Source organism: Sciurus vulgaris (assembly GCF_902686455.1).
Source record: "Sciurus vulgaris genome assembly, chromosome: 17".
In the NCBI taxonomy this organism is placed as follows: Eukaryota; Metazoa; Chordata; class Mammalia; order Rodentia; family Sciuridae; genus Sciurus; species Sciurus vulgaris.
The window spans coordinates 46,287,935-46,311,462 of NC_136478.1; the positions used below are offsets into that span (position 1 = coordinate 46,287,935).

General features: G+C 36.6%; 1 protein-coding gene and 1 pseudogene across 2 annotated transcripts; both read left to right on the forward strand.

Annotated features, from left to right (window-relative positions):
* The first annotated feature begins 6,062 nt into the window (after positions 1-6,062).
* Positions 6,063-8,238, forward strand: LOC306649176 (mesoderm induction early response protein 1-like; annotated as a pseudogene). The gene has a single exon. The product of its transcript is annotated as a mesoderm induction early response protein 1-like (transcript).
* A 5,819-nt stretch (positions 8,239-14,057) lies between these two features.
* LOC306649078 (la-related protein 4B-like) lies at positions 14,058-17,139 on the forward strand. The gene is given in 4 exon segments (XM_079119727.1): positions 14,058-14,346; positions 14,349-15,797; positions 15,800-16,449; positions 16,451-17,139. Coding segments are annotated over 4 exon segments (2,208 nt in total). The 5' UTR covers positions 14,058-14,300; the 3' UTR covers positions 16,514-17,139.
* Positions 17,140-23,528: the final 6,389 nt, after the last annotated feature.

A 23,528-nucleotide genomic window follows, 5' to 3' on the forward strand; every position in this document is an offset into this window, starting at 1 on the left:
GTGCCCATAGGATTGCATTGGTCTATACCATTCCATTCCATCACTAATCAGGGTGATCAGGTGCACATCTGTATTGCATCTTTAGAAAAATAACAGAAAAAATCTTTAGGCATCCTCAGGATATAAATGAATATGTAACTGTTCATTTGTGTTTACCAGTTTCTTAATAAAAAAAAATTTATTTTCCCTCCAGGGAAACTAAGAACAAATTAAACTATGAAATATTTAGAAGATTGTTTATTTTAAATGTGATTATATGTTCCAGAGCAAATCTAAACTGTCTTAGCTGTGTACGCACAATATGATTTAATGCTAGCCTGAAAAGCACTTGTAAATTGAGGGAATGGTGTAAATAAAATTTTATTTAAAAATATTCATCCTTTGCCTTTTTTTCTCCTACCAACTATAACTTTTGGCCACTTGAGTTCTTTTGTTTATATTGGCAGAAAATTGAAATGTTTGGTATTTAGGAAATTAATTACACATTGCTGGCCTAGGGGTGTAGCTCAGTGGTAGAGTGCTTGCACAGCATGTGTGGGGCCCTGGTTTCATCTCCAGTACCACCAAAAACCAACAAACAAATGAAAGTTAAAATTACAGATTACTTTGTGTCCTCCTCAGATAGTACCCTGCATCATTGTTCACTTTAACAAAAAATTGGGGATGGTGTGGTGTGGGAGGATAGTTTGAAGCAAGTACAAGGTGATTTTAAAGGAAACTCATTGTACATTATTCTTCCTAATCTACATGAATAAGTCATACTTACTGATGGTAATAAACATAAAGTCCCTAAGAAAAACATCTAACGCTATTGGAGAAAAAGGATACATGGATAAATTCAGTCAGATTATGTTTCAATTTATGACAAACAATGCTATTTGTGTCTTTTTTATTTCTTCTTAAAAATTGTGTGTGTGTGTGTGTGCACGCATATATATATATATATATATGTGTGTGTGTTTGTGCACGCATATATATATATATATATATATATATATATATATATATATATATATGATGGAGATTGAACCCAGGGCCTTGTGCATGCTAGACAAGTGCTCTGTGCCATTGCTTTTGAAAATCATATAGTGTGTTTAGGGGTTAGTTAATTATGTCTACTTTTTTTAGGTTTTATATTAAGTGTTTATGTATTATACAAAATTACAGTAGTTGAATTTTGATTATTGTGAACGTTTTCAGGTCTTGAAATAAATCTTGACTAAGTGATGCTTTTTCTTTAAAAAAAGACTATAAGCAGAAAAACATATAGGAAAATATATAAATGTATTTCTTGTGGGAATTGGTTTAATATTCATCTTATGAATAGAGAGTTTTACATAAGAGGGTTCCATAGGCAAATAATATATATGCATACACCTAAATATGTTTAGAATTACACAGTCAAATTTCAGACACGTGCTGAAAGTTCCATAAAGCTTCACTAATTACATATAGTTTGATGTTACAATAACTTCACGCTTAAGGATCCAGATAAGGTTGATACCAAGTTGTGTGTAGTAGCTAGGGTTAGGGTTAGGGAATAAAGAGTTATTTCAGGAAGCATAAATATTCATGAGACTATGTGCATGAATATATGTATGAAAATATGTATGACTATACATGTTTTGCTGTAGAGATTGTAGGGATGCAAAGGTAAGTGGCAGATATGCTATATTTTAATATATTAATTATTACCGCATTAAACTTCAGGTAAGTGTAACAAAATGCTGGTAAATATTCACCCAAGTGTGTGTGTTTTCATGTTAAATTAACTTAAGTGGTAGGGACACAGTTAAAGTTTGTACCAAATTTTGAGTGAGGCAAGGATTTTATTTAGGTAATTAATAGGTATAACAGAAAACAAGAATATTCATAATAATGTGAGTGATATCTTGTAGGAAAATACATATGAATATACGTTTTTTTGCTGTGTGGATTGTTTAACATTTGTCATACAATTACACTTTACCCATTAGGCAGTTGCAAAGGTAAATCACTTATATGCATATATAAGAATATGTTAATGATTTCACTAAGATAAATTACCAAAAGTGCAAGTACACATTAACCTAAGCATGTTTGCTTTCATGTAAAATGAACTTGAGTTTTAGGTTTATGTTTAGGGTTTAGTACTAAATTTTACGTGGAGATAGGGTTATGTTAGTGAATGAATTAGGTACATCAGCAAACATGCATGTTCATAAGAGTATACATGTATATGTAGATTTTTTTGTGTTAAGGCTGTTTTAATGTTAGCCATATGAAAAATCTTTTTCACATGAGGCATATAAGCATACATATGAATGTGTTAATGATTACACCATTAAATTTCAAGTGTATGTGCTAAACCAACAATAAACATACACCTAAGTATGTTTCACTTCATGTGAAACCAGCTTAAGTAGTAAGGGTACTTTAAATACTTAACTAAATTTTGGAAGGCTAGGGTTAGAATTAGGGAATGTATATCAAGAAACATGAATATTCATAAGCATGTATACATGTCAACAGAAGGGAAACATATATGAATGTAAAATTTTATGATGGGGATTGATTTAATGTTAGTCTTACAAGTACATTGATTTTTTTTTCAAATATGAGTGATGCATGGAAAACTGTCATATATGCATATATAAAATGTTTTAATGATTACTGCATAAAAATTCAGGTCATACAACAAAATACCCAAAAGCATTCACACAATTATGTATGATTTCATGTAAAATGAGCTTCAGGTGTTGTGGGGAGTAAAAAATGTTCTTTGTAGGTAGGGTTAGGATAAGAACAATTATGTATATCAGTAAATAGGACTATTGGTAAAAATTCACAAAAAGTGAAAACATCTAGGAAGTCTTATATGAGTGTACTTTTTTTTATAGGGATTGGATTATTGTTAGTTTTATGAATATGGTTTTCACCTATGAGGAAGCACATTTAAATGACATACATGCCTATATACAAATACGTTAAAATTTACAACATTAAATTTTATGTATGCAAGCCAAAATCATTGAAAACAATTAAGTACATATGCCTGTTTTCATGTAAAATGAGCTTCAGTTTTATCAGTCCATTTAGGGTTAGTCCTAGTCTATGGCTAGGGTAAGAGTAAAGAAATAACTAAGTATATCAGGAAACAGGAATAAAATTTAGGCATGAAAACATGTAGCAAAACATTAGCATCCATTTATAGTAGTCATGGGGATTTGAGTAATGTTAGTCATACAAAAATGTGTTATTACTTATGAGTGATGCATACTTTTTTGGTTAATTTGCATAGCAGTGATGAATACTTAAATGATACATATGTATGATATTTGTATAAGTTAATCATTGCATAGTTAAATGTTAGGTATATGAGTCTTACGCCTGTCAATGTTAATCTAAGTGTATGGTTTCCTTTAAAATAATTTTAAGGTGTAGTTGTATCTTGTGTGTTGGTACCACATTTTGGGTGGGACTAGGCTTAAGGTTAAGAAATGAATTGATTTTTCAAGAATCAGGAATAGCCATACGAATTCACACATGAAAAACTATAAATGCACTCTTGTTTTGGGGATTAGTTCATTATTCATCGCATGAGTACAGTTTTTTACATATGAGGCATGCACATGTAAATGACATATATGCTCACATTTAAAATATATTAATGATTACACAGTTAAATTTCAGGTACCAAAGTCAAAAGACCCATAAACATTCACCTAATTATGTATGGTTTGATGTTAAAATAACTTCATATTAAGGGATACAGTTAGTGTTCCCTCCATATTTTGGGTGTGATTAAGGTTAGGATTTGAGAATATATCAGGCAACACGATTTTTTATAAGACTGTATGCATGAATGAAAAAAAATGTGTATGATTTTTATTTTTGCTGTGGAGACTGGTTTAAAGTTTGTTGTACTAATATTTTTGTACATATGGTTGAACTGGTAAATTTTCATATATGCAAATATTTGAATATATTTATGATCACTCCACTAAATTTTAGGTAGGTACATCAAAATGCCCATTAACATTCACCATAGTACTTATTGTTTCATGTTATGTTAACTTTAGTTGTAGGGTTACAGTTAGGTCTTCTATTAAATTTTGGATAAGGATAGGGTTAGGGTTTGAAAATGAATACAGATATCAGGAAAAATAATCAAAGAATGTATGTGCAAATGCGTGTAGGAAAATATGCATGAGTTTACAGATTTTACCATGTAGATGTTTTAATATTAGTCATACAAGTATGATTTTACCCATGAGGAGATGCACAGGTAAATCACATATATTCGCATATAAAAATATGTTAATAATTATACCATTAAATTTCATGTACATTAGCAAAAATGCCTGTAAACATTCAGCTCAGCATACTTGGTTTCATGTAATATGAGCTTGAGTTTTATGTGTACATATAGGGTATCAAATTTTACATAGGTAGGGATATGTTAGGGAATGAAGAGGAACATCAGAAATCACATATTCATAGGAATGTACATGTGAAAATATGAACGAAAACTCATATGAATGTACATATTCTGCACATGGAATGGTTTCAATGTGAGCCATACAAATAATGTTTTACTTATGAGGGATTCACAAGTGAATGGCCTGGATGCATATATACAAATGTAATAATGATTACACCATTATACTTCAGTGATGTGAGCCAAAAGAATAGTAAGCATACACCTGTGTATGAATCGCTTCATGTAAAATGAACCTAAGGGTCAGAGTGCATTGAGTGTTTGTACAAATTTTGGGGGACTAGAGTTAGGATTAGGAAATAAATAGGTATATCTGGAAACACAAATATTTAGGAGAATGTAAACATGAATACATGTAGGAAAATATGTAACATTGTATATTTTTTTGCCTTGGTGACTGATTCAGTGTTAGTTGTACTAATATTTTACTACATATGAGAGATGTTCAGGTAAATGGTATATAAGCAGGTATTTGAATATTAATGATTACTCCATTAAATAGAGGCTATGCCAAAATTCCTGTAAACATTCACCTAAGTATGTTGGTTTCATGGTTAATGTTAATTAACTTCCGTTGTAGAAGTATGGTTAGGGTTCTTAACAAATTTTTTGTGGGGCTAGGTTTAGGGTTAGGGAATGAAATGGTATACCAGGTAATGTGAATATTCATAAGAATGCATGCATGAACTTTTAGGAAAACATATGAATGAATATTGTTTTGCTCTATAGATTGGTTTAATGTTAGTCATTATAAAATGTTTTGAACCCAAAAGTGTTGCTCAGGTAAATGACATGTATGCATATATCTGAATGTGTTAATAAACACCTCATTAAATTTCAGATTTATAAAACAAAGAGCCCAAAATTATAAAACTAACAATATATAGTTTCATGTAAAATGAACTTGAAGTGTAGAGTATGGTTAGGATTAGTACAAAATCTGGGGTGGGCTTGAGTTGGGTTTAGGGAATTAATAGGTGTATGAGGAAGAATGAATATTCATAAGAATGGACAAATAAAAACATGCAGGAGAATATATGAACTCACATTTTCTCATGGGAATTTGGCTTAATGTTAGTTGAAAATTAATTGTTTTTACCTATGAGGGATACACAGGTAAATGACACTTTTCACATATATGAATATATTAATGATTACCCTGATCAAGGTACATCACAAACATTCACCTACAAATGTATAGTTTCATGTCAAATTTACTTAAGGATTTGGGAATTGTAAGATTTAGTCCCAAATTTGGGGTGGATTTGGTGTTATGTTTAGAAAATGTAGAGGTATATTTGGATAAATGTATAATAATAAGAATGAATGCCACATCTTTCTGCTTCGCGGTGGTGACAGCGCAGGTCTCCCTGGCATCCACGGCTTGCTGGGAATCCGCTGCAGAATGGTGTGGTGGCTCGATTCTCCCAGTGCCTGGCTGAATTTCTGACGTGGTTAAGAACCAACTGTTTGAGGTTCAATGCACACAAGACTGATGTGATGCTGAAAATGTGCATCAGATGTTTATGTTTCATTGGTTTACAGACTGTCTGTGGACTCTTTATGTCAAATTACTAGCCATCTGTTGAGTCTTCAAGTCTGGAGGTTCAGCAACATCAGATGAACCTGAATTTGATCCATCAGCTGACATGCTGGTTCATGATTTTGATGATGAACGAACATTAGAAGAGGAAGAAATGATGGAAGGAGAAACAAACTTCAGTTCTGAAATAGAGGATCTTGCAAAGGAAGGGGACATGCCAATTCATGAACTTCTCAGTCTTTATGGTTATGAAAGATGAGGAGGAAGAAGAGGCAGAAGAGGAGGGTGAAGATGCTGAAGATGCTGATAATGATGACAACAGTAGCTGTCGTGGGGAAAATAAAGAAGAGAATATAAAGGATTCATCAGGTCAGGAAGATGAAACTCAGTCTTCCAATGATGATCCATCACAGTCTGTTGTTTCTCAAGATACCCAGGAAATAATCCACCCATGTTGATGTAAATATTTTGATACAAATAGTGAAATAGAAGAAGAATCTGAAGAAGATGAGGACTATATTCCATCAGAAGCTTGGATAAAGGAGATTATGGTGGGCTCCATGTTTCAAGCAGAAATTCCAGTTGGCATTTGTAGATACAAAGAAAATGACAACGTATATGAAAATGATGATCAGCTCCTGTAGGACCCTGAGTACTTACCAGAAGATAAAGTGATTGTAATTTTTAAGGATGCATCTAGAAGAACAGGTGATGAGAAAGGTGTAGAAGCAATTCCTGAAGGATCTCACATAAAAGACAATGAACAGGCATTATATGAATTGGTTAAAAGTAATTTTGATACAAAAGAAACATTGAGAAGATGAAGATTTAATGTAAAAGCAGCTAGAGAGGAATTATCTGTTTGGACAGAGGAAGAATGTAGAAATTTTGAACAAGGGCTGAAGGCCTATGGGAAAGATTTTCATTTGATTCAGGCTAATAAAGTACGAACAAGATCAGTTGGTGAATGTGTAGCATTCTATTATATGTGGAAAAATCAAAACGTTATGATTTCTTTGCTCAGCAAACACGATTTGGAAAAAAGAAATATAATCTTCATCCTGGTGTAACGGACTACATGGATGGGCTTTTGGATGAAAGTGGAAGTGCTGCATCAAATCGAGCACCATCCCCTCCTCCAACTGCCTCAAACAGTAGCAATAGCCAGTCTGAGAAGGAAGATGGCACAATAAGCAATAGTAACCAAAATGGGGTGTCATCTAATGGACCAGGTGAAATATAAACAAAGAAGAAGCAAAACTTGAAGGATTACACATCAATGAACCAACAGGTGGAAATAAGAAACCACTTCACGCAGACATGGATACCAATGGTTATGAAACAGATAACCTAACCACTGACCCAAAACTTGCCCATATGACTGCAAGAAATGAAAATGATTTGGATGAAAAAATTGAGAGACCTGCCAAAAGGCAAAGGGTAAATAGCAATGGAAAAGAAAGTCCTGGTTCTTCTGAATTTTTCCAAGAAGCAATATTACATGGAAATTTTGAAGAACTTGAAAACACAGATGACTAAATTTTAGACCTATTTTACTTCATTTGGAGAAAATTCTGATGTGTCTAAAATTTTCAGCGTTGATGGGTTGATGGGTTACCTTAAAAATTTTTTATTTCCTACAGCAATTGCTTAAAATTTGAAAATTTTGATTGAATCGTAACTTTTGAGGAAATAAGATTTTACAATTCTGCCTTTTTCAAGTTCTTTTACTGCACAACTGTCAGACCCTTTCAAGGATATAGAAAATAATTTTAGCAAGTTTGAATGAAGTAAAGATATCAGCACCTTCTCATTTGATATACTAATTATAAAAGTTCACTACAAGATAATTTTTCTTTAGTTTCATATGAAGGAATACACCCAAAACACAAGTTCAAAGTTCTGCTTAACACCTGTTTTTCTGAGTTTCTTGAAATGTCCTTATAAAAGGCATTTTCTCTCCATATAAATTGAGTATCATTATTAAGGAAACCCTTATGAATCCTGAAAGTCATGCTAGCATGATTTTTTTATATATAGAATTTTAAAAATAAACCAAGTCAAATTTGTATATGTAAAATTGTTGACATCAATGATGTCTTTCCATATTCTTATCTGGGCTTAAGAAATACATTCTGTATTTTTCCATATTCTTTGTAGCCTTTGAAAGATTTTTACAGTACATATGTCTTGACTGAGCTGTCCTTTATTAATACAAAAAGCTTGTTAAAATTAAATTTAAGCTTGTTAAAGTCAAATTTCTTAACTTTTACAGTTGCTAAACTTTTATGAGAGGAATTGGAAAAAATAAATGCAAGAAAACATGTACAAAACACATATGAATTACATTAATTTCTTTGGTGATTTGTTCTCTGTTAGTCACTTGACTATGTTTTTAACATATAAGAGATTTAAACAAAATGACAGGTGTGAACATAGGTGAGTATTAATGATAACACTGTTAAATTAGAGGTACATTAGCAAAAATCCCTGTAATCATTACCTAGGTTTGTATGTTTTCTTGTAAGATGAATTTCAGGTGTGGGGAATGGTTAGAGTTAGTACCTAATTTTGGTGGGGTCAGGATTAGAATTAGGGATATATGGCAATATTCTTGAACAAGAATATTCATGAGAATGGATGTGTGAAAACTTGTAGAAAAATATATATGTATATAATTTTTTGATTGATAATTTTTTTCAAGGAACTTCAATTTTAATGCAATCATTCTATAATATTTATTGAAAAAGAAGTTCTGGAAGAGCATGAAGCCTTCCAGGGTTGGTTTCACCAGAAGCAACAGTAGGACCTCATTTTCCTGGTTTGATATTCTGTCCATTCTGTGCTTCCTCATGTCAGCAGTGTGATGTTCTGCATAGGGCCACCTCTGAAGAGGGCTTGTAACTCTTTAGCCTGATGAAATCAGCCTTCATAGAGACAAATCGATCTGCATTTCAGCTGATGTTCTTAAGGTGTTCTAAAACAACAGCACAGCATTTGTAACCACCTTTAAGTACACACAGGACCACAATGTCGCAGTATCCTATGTCTTTCATTATATCCTTTGCCAGTCACTCAATTCTGTCCACAATGATGCCTTGAGGTACGAGCACATATTCCAAATCTGCGTAATAGTGCTGTGGGTACGTGAACAAATTTAAGTCATACCCTGGCCAGTTGTCTGTAATCACGATGCCTCGCCCGCACTCTGGCGCCTCCTCAGTGCTCCAGGTCATGTTTCTCCCGCGGGAAAGCTGGAAGGAAAGACCGGAGCGGGACGGATCCTGGAGGCCAGGGCCGGGCTGGAGGATGGGACACGGGGATGGGGCTGGGGCTGCCAGGCCCTCGGTCAGCGGGCGGGAAAGTGGGGCCTGGCGCGGCGCCAGCGCCTCCTCGGCTGCGCCCCTACCGGGGCGGGTTCCCCGGGCGAGGCGCCGGAGCTGCTGCGGAGCAGCGCCCGCTCCACCTGAGCGCAGGCCCGTGGCGCGTCCCTGGCGGCCGCCGCCTGCCGCTTGTCGGTCTGCGAGCCCGCCAGCCCCGCAGCCTGGATAATTTTTTTAATGTTAGCCATTAAGAGTAAAATTTTTAGATATGGGCTATGCACAGGTAAATGACAGTTTTGCACTTATATAAATATATCAATGATTACTCCATTAAATATCAGGTATTAAGACAGTACAACATTAAACAATGAAGTAAGTATATTTTATGAAAAGAGAGCTTAGGATGTAGGGAACATATAGGGTAATACCAATTATTGGGTGGGTCTATGTTTCAGGTTATACAAAAAGCTTTATCAAGACACAAAAATATTCATAAGAATGCAGAAAAACATGTAGAAAACACATGGAAGCACTCTTATGCCATGGGGATTTGTTTAATATCTGTCATAAAATCACCTTGTTTTAGATATGAGGAGTGCACAGGTAAATCCCATATATGCATGTATATAAATAGGTTAATTATTACAATATTAAATTTCAGGTATGTAAACCAGAGCTCAGTTATAACATTCATATTAGTATTCATGGTTATATTTAAAACAACCTTAGGTGTAGGTGACAGGGTTAGCATCAACTATTGTTTGGGGTTAAACTTGTGGTTAAGAAATAAATAGGTATATCAGGAAACATGAAATTCATAAGAATGTAAGCCTGAAAAGATGGTGGAAAACATATATGAATGTACTTTTCTGCCATGTTTGTTTAATATAAGTCATGCTAGTAATTTTTTCTCCTCTGAGGCAGTTGGACATCTATAAGAATATGTTAATGATTACACTCATAAATTTCAGTTACACTAGCCAAAATGCCATTAAACATTCACGAAAGTATGTTTGTTTTCATGTAAATTGAGCTTCAGCTGTAGTTGTACAGTGAGGGTTGGTACCAAATTTAATGTGAACCTAGGGTTTTTATTGAATGCATATTAATAATAATGTACATTTGAAAACATAAAGAAAATATACATAAGTACTTTTTTTACATTAGAGATTGGTTAAGTGTCAATCTTATGATTGATTTTTCACAAAGGAGGGACTCACAAGTAAATGTCATGTATGAAAATATACTAATGTGTTAATATTACACCATTGAATTTCAGGTAGATGAGTCAAACCAATGATAAACATATACTTAAATTTGTATCACTTCATGTAAAATGAGCTTCATGTGTAAGGATAATTTTGGAGTATGTACTCTATTTTGGTGAGCTACGGATAGGGTTAGGAAATAAAGAGGCATATCAGGAAACATGCAAATTTGTAAGGATGTAAGCATGAGAACATGAAGGAAAATCTATATCAGTGTACCTTTTTACCATGGATTTGTTTAAATATTAGTCTAACAAGTATGTTGAGTTTTTTTCAAGTATGAGGGATGCATTGATAACTGACATTTATACATTTATACAAGTATTTTAATAATTATTGCATTGAAATTCAGGTACAAAAGCTATAAAAAACACATAGTCACCTAATTATGAATGATTTCATGTAAAATGAACTTCAGTTGTTAGGGTGTAGTGAGAGTTAATAACCAATTTTGGGTGATGCTAGTGTTAGGGTGAGAGAATTAGGTATATCAGTAAAGAAGATCATAAATAAGAATTCACAAGTGAAATCATGTAGGAAATTACACATGTTTTGTACATATTTTGCAATGAAGATTGGGTTCTTTTCAGTTGTATGAATATATTTTTCATCTATGAGGGAAGCACAGTTTAATGAAATCTATAAATATATAAAATTTTTAAAGATTACACTATTAAATTTCAGGTGTGTAACCCAAATCCCCCAAAACAATAATGTAAGTATGTATGTTTTCATGTGAATTGGGCTTAAGTTGTAGGGTTCTGTATAGGTTTAGTCCCAAATTTTATGCTGGACTAGGTTTAGTATTAGGTATTAAACAGGTATATCAGGAAATGTAAATACAATGTATGTGTGAAAATATATCGGACAACATATATGAGTATATATTTTTGCCATAGAGATTTGTTAAATATTTGTCATACAAATATATTTTCATATACATTTATTACATACATTTTATTATATATGAGGGGTGAATGCTTAAATAATATATATGTTTATATTTGTATATATTAATCATTACACAGTTAAATAGCATTAGGTGGGCAAGCTAAATGCCTTTCAATGTTTATCTAAGTGTATGTTTTCCATTAAAATTAGCATAAGGTGTAGGTGTAAGATTAGGGTTTGTACCACATTTTGGGAGGAACGAGGCTTAGGGTTAGTTAATAAATACATTTTTCAGGAAGCATGGGTATTCCTAAAAGTGTACACATGAAAACATATAGAAATTCTTATTTAAATGTACATTCCTTGTGCAGATTGTTTTAATATTCATCAAATGAATGCAGGTTTTCCATCTGAGGGTTGTCCAAGTAAAGGATATATATCTATATATCTAAATATGTTAATGATTACACAGTTAATTTTTGATATGTTCCAAAAGACCCATAAACTTTCACATAAGTGTACATTGCTTGAATTAAAAAAACTTCATGGATAGGGTTTCCAGGTAGGAAACCTTTTTCGAGTATGCCTAAGTTTAGGGTTAGGGAATGAAAAGGTGTATCAGGAAACATGACTATTAATGAGAATGTATGCGTGGATACCAGTAGGAAATTGTCTGATTTGCAGTTTTTGCTGTGGAGATTAGTTTAATGTTAGTTATGCTACTCCTTTTATTTATGTATGAGAGAGTCACAGGTGAATTGCTGATATGGATATATTCAAATATTCTAATTTCAGTAAACATGAATATTCATAAGAATGCATGTGTGAATACATTTTGGAAAACAAATTTAATGTACATGTTTTGCTGTGGAGATTGAGTTAATATTAGCCAGAGAAGTACATTTTTTACCATCATGGATGCACAGTTAAATAACAAATATGTATGAATGTGTAAATGATTACATCATTAAATTTCAAGTCGATTAGCCCAAAAGCCCATTAATATTCAACTATATTTGGTTTCATGAAAAATGATCTTGAGTTATAGAAGACAGTTATGGTTGGCACAAAATTTGGGGTGTGAACAGAGTTAGGGTTAGGGAATTTAGAAGTATATGAAGAAACCTCAATATTCATAAGAATGGAAAGAGAAAAGCATAAAGGAAAAACGTATGAGTGTATATTTTTTCGTGGAGTTGGTTTAATGTTAGTAATATAATTGGTATTTGCTTATGAAGGAAGAACAGGTAAAAGACTTTATGTCATTTACACTTACACCATTCAATATCAGGTACATCAGCAAAATGCCCATAAGCATGTATGTATGTTTTCATGTGAAATGTACATCTGGTGCAAGGAAATGTAAGGGTTAATCCCAAATTCTGTGTGGGTCTAGGGTTATGTTTAGGAAATGAAAAGTAAATTTGGACATTGTATGAGCATAAGAATGGATGCAAGAAATATGTACAAAACATAAATTACATATTGGTTCAATAATACTCCTACAAGTATTATTTTTTACATATGAGTGATTTTCAGGTAAATGACATGTATGAACATATAGTGTTAATGATTACACCATTAATTTACAGATACATAAGGAAGAATGTCCATAAACATTTACTTATAAATATGGCTTCTTGAAAAATGAGTTTCAGGAGTAGGAAATATTTAGAGTTATTACAAAATTTTGGATGGACGAGGGTTAGCATTAGGTAACTAATGGGCACATCAAAAAATAATAATATTCATAAAAATTGATGCATAAAAACTTTTAGGAAAACATATATGAATATCCATTTTATGTCTGTGGTGGTGTTTTTAATATTAGCCATAGGAGTATATTTAGAAATGGGGGATGTACAGGTAATTGACATTTTTGAAATTATATGAATATGTCAATGATTACTATATTAAATTTCACAAAGTTAAACATGGTAAACATTCAACTAAGTATGTTTTCAACTAAGTATTTAAGATTTTATGACAAGTGAGCTTAGTGTGTAGGAAAAAGACTAATACTGACTATAGCCTGAGGTTAGGTTTAAGGTGAAGATATAAAAAGTTATATCAAGAGAAATGAATACTCATAAGAATGGATGCATAAAAATGCATAGCAAAACATATATGAATGTATATTTTTGGAAGTGGTGATAAGTTAAATATTAGTTGTATGACTACCTTGTTTTAGATATGAGGAATGCACAGGTAAATTGCATATATGCATATATTTAAACACCTTTAAATTTCACATAACTAAGCTAAAGAATGCATATACATTCACCTTAGTATGAATGTAAAATGACCTTATGTGTAGGGCACAGTTAGGGTTAGCATCCAATGTTGGTTAGGGTTAAGTAATGAATAGGCCTATAAGGAAAGAGGAAACTCATAAGAATGTAATCCTGAAAACATAGAGAAAAACATATATGAGGGTACATTTTCTTTGTGGATTTTGTAATACTATTCATACAAATATTTCTTTTACCCTTGAGGCAGTTGAACAGGTAAATGACATATTTACATATATAAAAATTTGTTTATGGATTTTCGGGCCTGAAAGGGGAAGAATCCATCCCCGCCGCAGCCAGCCCGCGCCCGCCCTTCTTTCTTGCCTTTGGCCCGGCCCGGCCGCGCTGCCTCTTCCTGCCGTCTCCCTCCTCGGCCGTCCCCGCGTGTTGCGCGGTTGCTGGGCACCGGGGCTGCGGCGAGGAGCCCGCGGGCGGCCGGTCGGGCGGGGCGGGCGGCGCTGACAGCATCCTGAGGTTGGCATTAAACTTATCCCAGTGGAGCCCATGACTTCTGATCAGAACACTAAAGTTGTGGCTGAACCGCAGGCGCAGCAGTCCAGGAGGGCAAGGACAGCTCTCATCTGATGAATGGTCCTATATCTCAAACCACTTCTCAAACAAGTTCCATCCCAGCTTTGAGTCAGGTACCAACAACTAAGGTTTCAGAGCTAAACCCTAATGGGAAAGTATGGGGGACTCATATGTTACATTTGGAGGCAAGTAGTGCTGCTGTTGGTGTGAGTGCCACATGGGAGGAGGCGCCTGGCCATTGTGACTGCAACCAGCAGGGATTGGATGCCAGTGGTGATGGTGACAAAAGTCATGAGAATGCAGCATTACCAGACTTGCAGGAGTCAGACCAGACAGACATGAACACTTTGGCTCTGGATCATTCAGAATATGAATCACTGCCTGAAAATAGTGAAACAGGAGGAAATGTGTCTCAACCAGAAAGCCAGGAAGACCCCCGGGAAGTACTTAAGAAAACATTGGAATTCTGCTTATCTAGGGAGAATCTTGCTAGTGACATGTATCTTATATCACAGATGGATAGTGATCAATATGTGCCAATTACAACAGTAGCTAACCTTGACCATATCAAAAAACTCAGTACTGATGTGGACTTAATTGTTGAAGTGCTAAGATCTTTACCTTTAGTTCAAGTGGATGAGAAGGGAGAAAAAGTAAGGCCAAATCAAAATCGTTGCATAGTAATACTGCGTGAAATCTCTGAATCTACCCCTGTGGAAGAAGTAGAAGCACTATTTAAAGGAGATAATTTACCAAAATTTATAAACTGTGAATTTGCCTATAATGATAATTGGTTTATTACATTTGAAACAGAAGCCGATGCACAGCAGGCTTACAAATACCTGCGAGAAGAAGTCAAAACTTTCCAAGGAAAGCCAATTAAGGCACGGATAAAAGCAAAGGCAATAGCTATAAATACATTTTTGCCAAAGAATGGATTTAGACCTCTGGACATGAACCTTTATACACAGCAGCGTTATACAACATCATTTTATTTACCTCCAGTATACAGCCCCCAGCAGCAGTTTCCTCTGTACAGCCTGATTACCCCCCAGACGTGGTCAACAACACATAGCTATCTTGATCCACCCTTGGTAACTCCATTTCCAAATACTGGATTTATAAATGGGTTTACGTCTCCAACCTTCAAACCTGCAGCATCTCCTCTGACTTCACTTAGACAGTATCCTCCTAGAAGCAGGAATCCTAGTAAATCTCATCTGCGCCATGCAATTCCTAGTGCAGAGAGAGGGCCTGGACTACTGGAAAGTCCATCAATATTTAACTTCACTGCGGATCGGTTAATTAATGGTGTCCGGAGCCCACAAACAAGGCAAACAGGGCAAACTAGAACGCGGATACAAAACCCTTCAGCTTATGCCAAGAGAGAGATTGGAACTGGGCGTGTGGAGCCAAGTAGTCTTGAGTCCTCTCCTGGTTTAGGGAGAGGAAGGAAAAATTCCTTTGGCTATGGAAGAAAAGAGAGGAGAAGTTTACAAGCAGCCAGACTCAGTCTCCAACACCACCAAAGCCTCCGTCGCCAAGCTTTGAACTGGGACTGTCCAACTTTCCTCCATTACCTGGAGCTGCTGGCAATTTGAAGACAGAGGACTTGTTTGAAAACAGGCTAACTAGCTTGATCATAGGACCATCAAAAGAAAGAAGCCTCAATGCAGATGCAAGTACGAACACTATACCCGTAGTGGTCCCTAGAGAGCCCTCAGTGCCGGCTTCCTGTGCTGTATCAGCAACATATGAACGAACCCCTTCCCCAGCCCATTTACCTGAGGATCCCAAGGTAGTAGATAAACAGCGAGAAACCCACAGCACGGACAGACTCCCTTCTACCCTTGCTACGACCGCATGTAAATCAGTGCAAGTGAATGGAGCTGCCACTGAATTGCGGAAACCCAGTTACGCAGAGATTTGTCAGAGAACGAGTAAAGAGCCTCCTTCCTCCCCGTTGCAACCTCCAAAAGAACAAAAGCCAAACACTGTCACTTGTGCGAAGGAGGAAAAGAAGCTCGCTGAGCCCATGGAGAGATACAGGGAGCCCTCTGCACCCAAGTCCACTCCTGGAGCCCCCAAAGACCAGAGGAGGCAGCCAGGGTGCCGGCCCTCCCCCCCCAGCTGTCTGGAAGCGTCTCAGCAGAGAACAGAACACTCCCCCCAAGTCTCCTCAGTGAAAACTGTATGCCTGGGAGGGGTCGCAGAGAGCTGTATTAACCACAAACAAAACTCTTCCCACTCAGTACAAGATTGAGTCGCTGGTTAGGAGCTTGCAGTGTCTGAGGCCCGTGGGATGCCTGCAAGTTATTTGTCTTCTGTGAGTCGGATGCTCCCACTCTTGGAAAAAAAATCTATTTTTCAGGATTTAATTAATATAAACCTTATTTTAGGTTGGTGCTTAACTGGAGGTGATGCATAAGTCTGATTTTTTTCAGGGTAGAAAAATGCATTTGTCCTAACAAATTGATATTTTTTATTAAGCCTCCATGTGACTCTGAATGCAAGCTATATATAGTGAGTTTTTCTAAATTAAGGGAACTATGCTACTTTTTTTTTTTTTTTTAAATAACCAGTCTGCAAGTGCATGTCTTTAGGTGTCCCAACCAACAAATGAGGGCCCACAGCGCTGATGGAGGCAGCCCCAATCTCACAGGGAAGGGCGCCAGCACACTGGCATGGAAGCTGTGTTTTCATCTAAACCATTAACAGGTGATTCTAGCTTTTTGATTTAAAAAAAAAAAAAAAAAAGTTCTTTTTTTGATCTAGTGGGCAGAATGAACCTGCAGAGAGCACCCTAGAAAGATTTGATACCATAGAATTCGAAGTACTGCAAGCAAGTAACCAGCTTCTCACTCCAGTTTCAAGTGGCTATTATGTAAAATAAATTCAAAGCACATTGTGAATAGAACCTAAATGAAAATATAAACTCTGTTGCCCACTGACACATTACCACTTTGAAGTTGTACCATGATGTTGTTTTGATCCCTGTGAGCTGGCTGCCTGGCTCCTGGCCTCGGGCCTGCTCCGTGCACATTTCTGTCCATGTCCCCCCAAAGCACTCTCATTGAAGAGTCCACATCCTTAGTCAGCTCCCTGTGGACATCTTCCCATACCTCTGCATCGGCACATGGATTTTAAAGTATGTAACCGTGAAAGAATGGTGTTTGTGGTTTTTCCCCCTCTTTGGCTGGTGGAGGACAGAAATTCCTGCTCTTTTTACCTCCAAGATGAGGGTCTCATTGATTCACTTCTAGAAGTGCTGCACTTCTGATGAACAAGGATGCACTAAAGTTAGCAAGTTTATAATAAAGTTAAATATAAATTATTTTGTTTTAAAATGCCTAAAATTTTTCTTTAAGTATTCTAAGCCGCAGACATTAAAATATTTCCTGCTAAATGTAACCATACAGTTTATTCCACAAAATGTTATTTAACAAGACTGAGGGTTTTTTTAAAAAAAATTATTTCCATCCAATATTTAAAGACTTGAATTTTATTTAAACTTGAAAATGACTTTGCCTTAACTTTTGTATAAGACAGCTTAGAGCTCATGGAGACCGGCCCCTGGGTTGGCAGGAGTGGATCAGAGTTACTCAGTTACCGGTGTGGATCTCTTGTTGTTAGCTTTGCTGAGTAAGCATACTGTAGTACAAGAACTAGCAGTAGTTTTTGTAATATACCTTAAAGATCTTCAACAATTGATCTTTTTTCAGATTGTTGAAAAAATCCTGTAAATGCAAATAGTCGATACTGTATTAAATATGTGCACTTGGGAGTGTGCTTTGCTTGTACAGTTGTAAATAATCAGAACATATTAAAAAGGTACCCTACAGAGAAAAATCTGATAAAAATTATTGATATATTATAAATGTTGCTGTTGAGCTGGATGTAGATAAACTAAATGTTGTGGTTTGAACATTAATTTGTTGAGGTTTTTTTCCCCCCCTTTATATTGGTGTGTTGAACTGATTCTGCCTCTTTGCTGCAAAAGGGAAGTGGAAAGTCTTATTAAAAGCCTTCAGATGTTTTCATATTCTTAAACAGTATGTAAGTACATACTAATCATATCTAATGTGAAAGGATTTTGAAGTATAATATAGAAAGCAGAAACTAGCAGGATATTCAAGTGAAAGTAAAAAATAATCTAATTAAAATCATATACTGCTAAGTGTGATTTATCCTGCCAGAGGGAAACATGCCTGGTGTATTTGACCATTTCTTTCAGACCATTTTTCATTATTCAAATATATAGAAATATACACAGTGCTGATAAGTTTCAAATGCCCGCTAAAGGAACTTGGGAATTAATTTCTTTGTAGTTGTCAGATCACTGACCAAGAAGGAAAAGAAAAAAAGTCAGAAATAATTGATTTCTTAAACCCACTAAACTGTAAAAGCTGGAAAGGCGAGCTCTGAGACCTAGGGTCCTTCATGTCACATCTTTGCCGGAGGAGGGGCCGGGCATCCCCCAGTCACAGCACCCGCAGGGCAAGTCCTGGTTTTTAATAATGAGCAGTCCTTTCCTGAGGCACAGCTGCGTGTGTGGTTAGGCAGCTGTGCAGTTTGTGTATGAGCTGAAAGTGTAAAAGGTCAGCAGCTGCAGTCAGGAAAGCAGGTGGGCACGGGTGGCATAGTCATGACAGTGAGGGTGCTGCTCTGATGGGTTCTGCTACGCCTGGAGGAGGTCAATGCACTGTTAATCACTGCTTAGCCAGGGACAGTGTGGCATCCAGAGCTGAAACCTTGCTCGGATGTCATTTTTATAGCACTGTTTAATTAAGCAAAGGTGATATTCCAGATAGCTACATAATGTCAAAACAAACAGACAACAATAAACCTTTCTGATACTACTTCAAGATTTTCCATTCAGATAAAAGAAATTGGGAGTCATCACAATAGGAAGCTGTGAGGGTGCATGCAGACAGTTGCTATGTCACATAGAGCTAATGACATGTGGTTTTCATACTTTTTATTTACTCATTCCTTTCTCAGCAGTATCCTGAGTTATAGAATCAGATATTGCAGTCACAAATGACATTTTAACTTGTAAAATTGTGTGGTACTTACCATTTGGAAATATAGGAGTAAGAATCTGGCCCGTGTCACCAGACATGAATTTTGAGTAGTTGCTCTCTAAGAGTTGGTGTCATGATGTCTCTGATCAGTCCCTCCTGTCATTGCATCACTGGTTGCCACAAGTGGGTGGCAGAAAATGTCTTATGTTGCTGTATTAGTCAGGAGTTTTGCAGTTTACATTTAAAACTGGTTCGATGTATCACAACAGGTGACTGATGGTGCATACCTGTCTTTGTGTCCCCTTCATTGAGCTGTAGTTGTGGGTTTTGTGTGCTTTGTAGCCTATTAACATGGAAAGTAGCAGACAATCGAAGATTCAAGGAGCACTAACAGCTGCCAAGTCACAGAATGGAAGTGTAATGTGGAAGCTTTCTTGAGGGTTTTCTTTTGTTCTTCTTTTCATTAAGACTGGAATCAAGCTTACATGTAAACTATTGGTAATTTAAGTTTCCTTTTGTGTCATTCAGTGTAAAACTGTCTAATTTGGAAAAAATGTAGGTTATGAAAAATAAAGATTTAGGCACTGAAAAAAAAATTTGTTTATGAATACACCACTAAATTTCAGATACATTAGCCAAAATACCAGTAAACATTGAACTAAGCATGTTCAATTTCATGTAAGTCTATTACTCAGGTACCTCTATTACCTGTGCAACTACTATTTGTGTATTTTAATGGTCTGAGTCATCTAAATTTCATGGGTGACCCACTTCAACTCTATGACCTGAGAAATCTTTATGGTCTGAAAAGTCTATGATGTCAGTAGTCCCTATGAAAGTGAAGTCTCCATGACCTAAGTAGCCTCTATAACCTTAGTAAATGGCCATATTATCAAAAGTGCTATACATATTGAATGCAATTCCAATTGAATTCACAATGACATACCTTATAGAAATAGAGAAAATCATAAAATTCGTTTGAAGAGTAAGACTCTCTATGTCTTTGAGTGCCTTGGATACAAAACAAAGAATGCCCTTCCTACACCCCTCAGAATACCTTACCTACACATCATAGATAGTCCTTGGTACTTACCAAAATGGACCTCCCTACACACCTCAGAGAGCTATTGTGATACACCTTTGTGTGCTCTCATTAAACACCACAGAGACTCCCTCTTCTCCACTCAAAACACCCTCCCATAACACTCTGTCTTTTACACATACTCATCTCAAAGAGATGGTGCTACTCATTTCAGAAGGCTGTCCTTACACAACTGACATATTACTCCTGCTAAATCAAAATCCCTCGTACTCCCCTCTTGGATTCCTCCTGCACAACTCATGAAGACCTTCTTATACAACGCAGAAAACTTAAACACACACACACACACACACACACACACACACACACACACACACATAAACTAACAGTGTCCTCCCTACATACCTCTTAGAACCTTCTCATACAGCTCAGAAAGTCCTTTTTACACACCTCAGAATCCTTTCCTTCATGCTTTAGAGACCCCACTCATACACCTTATAGTACCTTTCATTCACGCCCCAGTGTGTCCTCCCTACTTATTTTAGATATCTCTCATTACTCTCATTAGAGAGTAATCCTTACACATTTTGGTGAGCCTTTTCTACACACCAAAATGTGCCCACCCTATACACCCCAGTTAGTATTCTCTACACACCTCAGTATCCCTCACTTCTACATCAGTTGTTCACCCTACACATCTCAGAGAGTTCACACTGCTCACTTTAGAACCCCACCACAGACAATTGACTGAGTACTTTCTATTTACCTCAGAGGGACCTTCCTAAGTATATCAGTGAGCTTACCTACTCAGAAGGCATAGCCACACACTTCAAGAAGCCCTCTGAGGCATGTCATAGCACACTCTTACAATGTCATCTCCGTACACACCTCAGAAAGGCACCCCTACTCACATCAAGGGTTGTTCCTACACACCTCAGAGGGCCATCCGTACACAAAATATACGCCTCACTGAGAAATCTCTCCACACCTTAGAAAGTTTTTCTGTGTTCCTCAGAGAAGCCTGGGTACACACTACACACAGCCTTTAATACACCTAAGATAACCCTTCCTTTACACTCGAGAAAGCTGTGTTACACAACTCATAGAGTCCTCATTTTACACTTCAGTACGTTTGCGCTATTCATCTCAGAGATCTGTCACTACTCACATTACAGGGTCATCCAAAAACAACTCAATGAACCCATTCTCAACCCTATAAACCACAGAGAATCTTCCTCAGAGAGTACTCCCTCCATATCTCAGAGAGAACTTCAATATGAACATCATAATGCCCTTCCTACAAACCTCAGAGTGCCCTTGAGATACTCCCTTAATAAAAACCTAAGATTCCTTCTATGTTCCTAAAAAACCCTCTCATCACACTCAGAATGTTCTCCCTACTAATCTCAGAGACTTCTCGCTAGTTGTATCAGTGAATCCTCCCTACACAAATGAGTTAGTACTCCTATTCAGTAAAAACCCTCTTGTACCCCTAATAGATTCCTTCTTCACACCTCATGTATTCCACCCTACACAAATCAGAGCAAGTTAACTACACACCACAGAGTCCTCCCCACAAACCTCAGACAGCCATTCCTAAACACCAGAGAATGTCCTCCTATGCAAATGAAGAGTCTTTTCTGCACATCTCAGAGAGATCTCTGAACATAGCTCAGTGATCCATCTGTCCATACGGACCTCAATCTTTCCTTCCTACACACCACAGAGAACCTCCACTACAAATCTCAGACAGTTCTTCCTACTCAACTCAGATACTCCTCTCTACACACCTCATCAGCCCTCCATATGAAGCTCAGAAGTTCTACATACCTCAAAGTCCTGTCTTACCACTTCACTGAGTCGTGTTACACACCTCTCAGAGTCCATTCACATCTGTATGTGTCCTCACTACTCAACTCAAAATCTCGCACTGCACACCTCAGAAGTCCCTCTGTACACAACTCAATGAGATCTTTCTGCTCACCTCAGAGTGCCCTGCCTATTCATCCTAGCGAGCCTTACCTACTCAACTCAGAAGGCCACAATTCAAGGTGCCCTCTGACACAACACACCTCATAGCACTCTCCTACACATCTCATAGAACCCTTGCTACACAGTTTGTAGGACCATTGCTACTAACCTCAGAGTGCCCACCTTACTCTACTTCCCTCACGGGCAGCCTCTGCACACCTCAGAGATCCATCCCTGCAAATTTCAAGGAGATCACACTGCACAAATCTGAGAGCCCTTTTCACTCATTACAGAGGACTTTTCTATACACATCAAACAGCCCTTCTTACTTCCCTATGGGAGCACTCTGACTCATGTCAAGGAGTCCTCTTACATACCTCATTTAGCCATCCTGCATGCCTCCAAAAGCCCTCTCTTCACCTTTTAGAGTGTTCCTATTACGTGCTTCAAAGTAACCTCCCTACACAACTAAGAAAGCCCTCCTTACTCACATCAAAAGCCCTTCTTACACACCTAAAAGTTTAATCTAGACACACCTTAGAGATGAATTCTCCATACTTCATTGAGCAATCTCTAAACACATCAGAAAGTCCTCACAATACACCCCTGAGTCCTATCTACCTATCTCAGAGATAAAACCCATATAACATATTGTCCTAACTCTTCATCACTCTTTCTCCAATAGATGTTGGTGTCTCACATGGACCCAGCTTTCTATTGGTAAGGGTTTTGGTGTCTTTGTTAGTCACTCATTTCCCCTTGATGTATTTAGGGTACACCCTTCTGGGTTGTAGCATTTGGTGCCCAAACAGGGAATGGACACAGGGGAACCTCAAGAATTAGAAGAGGGTATACTCTTGAGGATGCATGTCAGATAAAGTAGGGTAATGTGTGCAAGTATAGAACTGGGTGTAAACTATTGGACATGCAGTTTCCAAAGAGAGGAACCTTTGTGTACAAATGCTCACAGTAAATATTGAAGCTTGAGGAATACAACAATGAGTGGTGCCTTTAGAAAAAATGTAAACTATAGTATCACAGCTGAAGAGACTGATTTTACAATAGAAAAAAATGGATTAAATGCTCTATTCATGAGATTTTGTCTCTCTAGCTCAAAAAGGCAGATTTCCTTATTTCTCATTTTCTGCCAGATGTTTATAAATC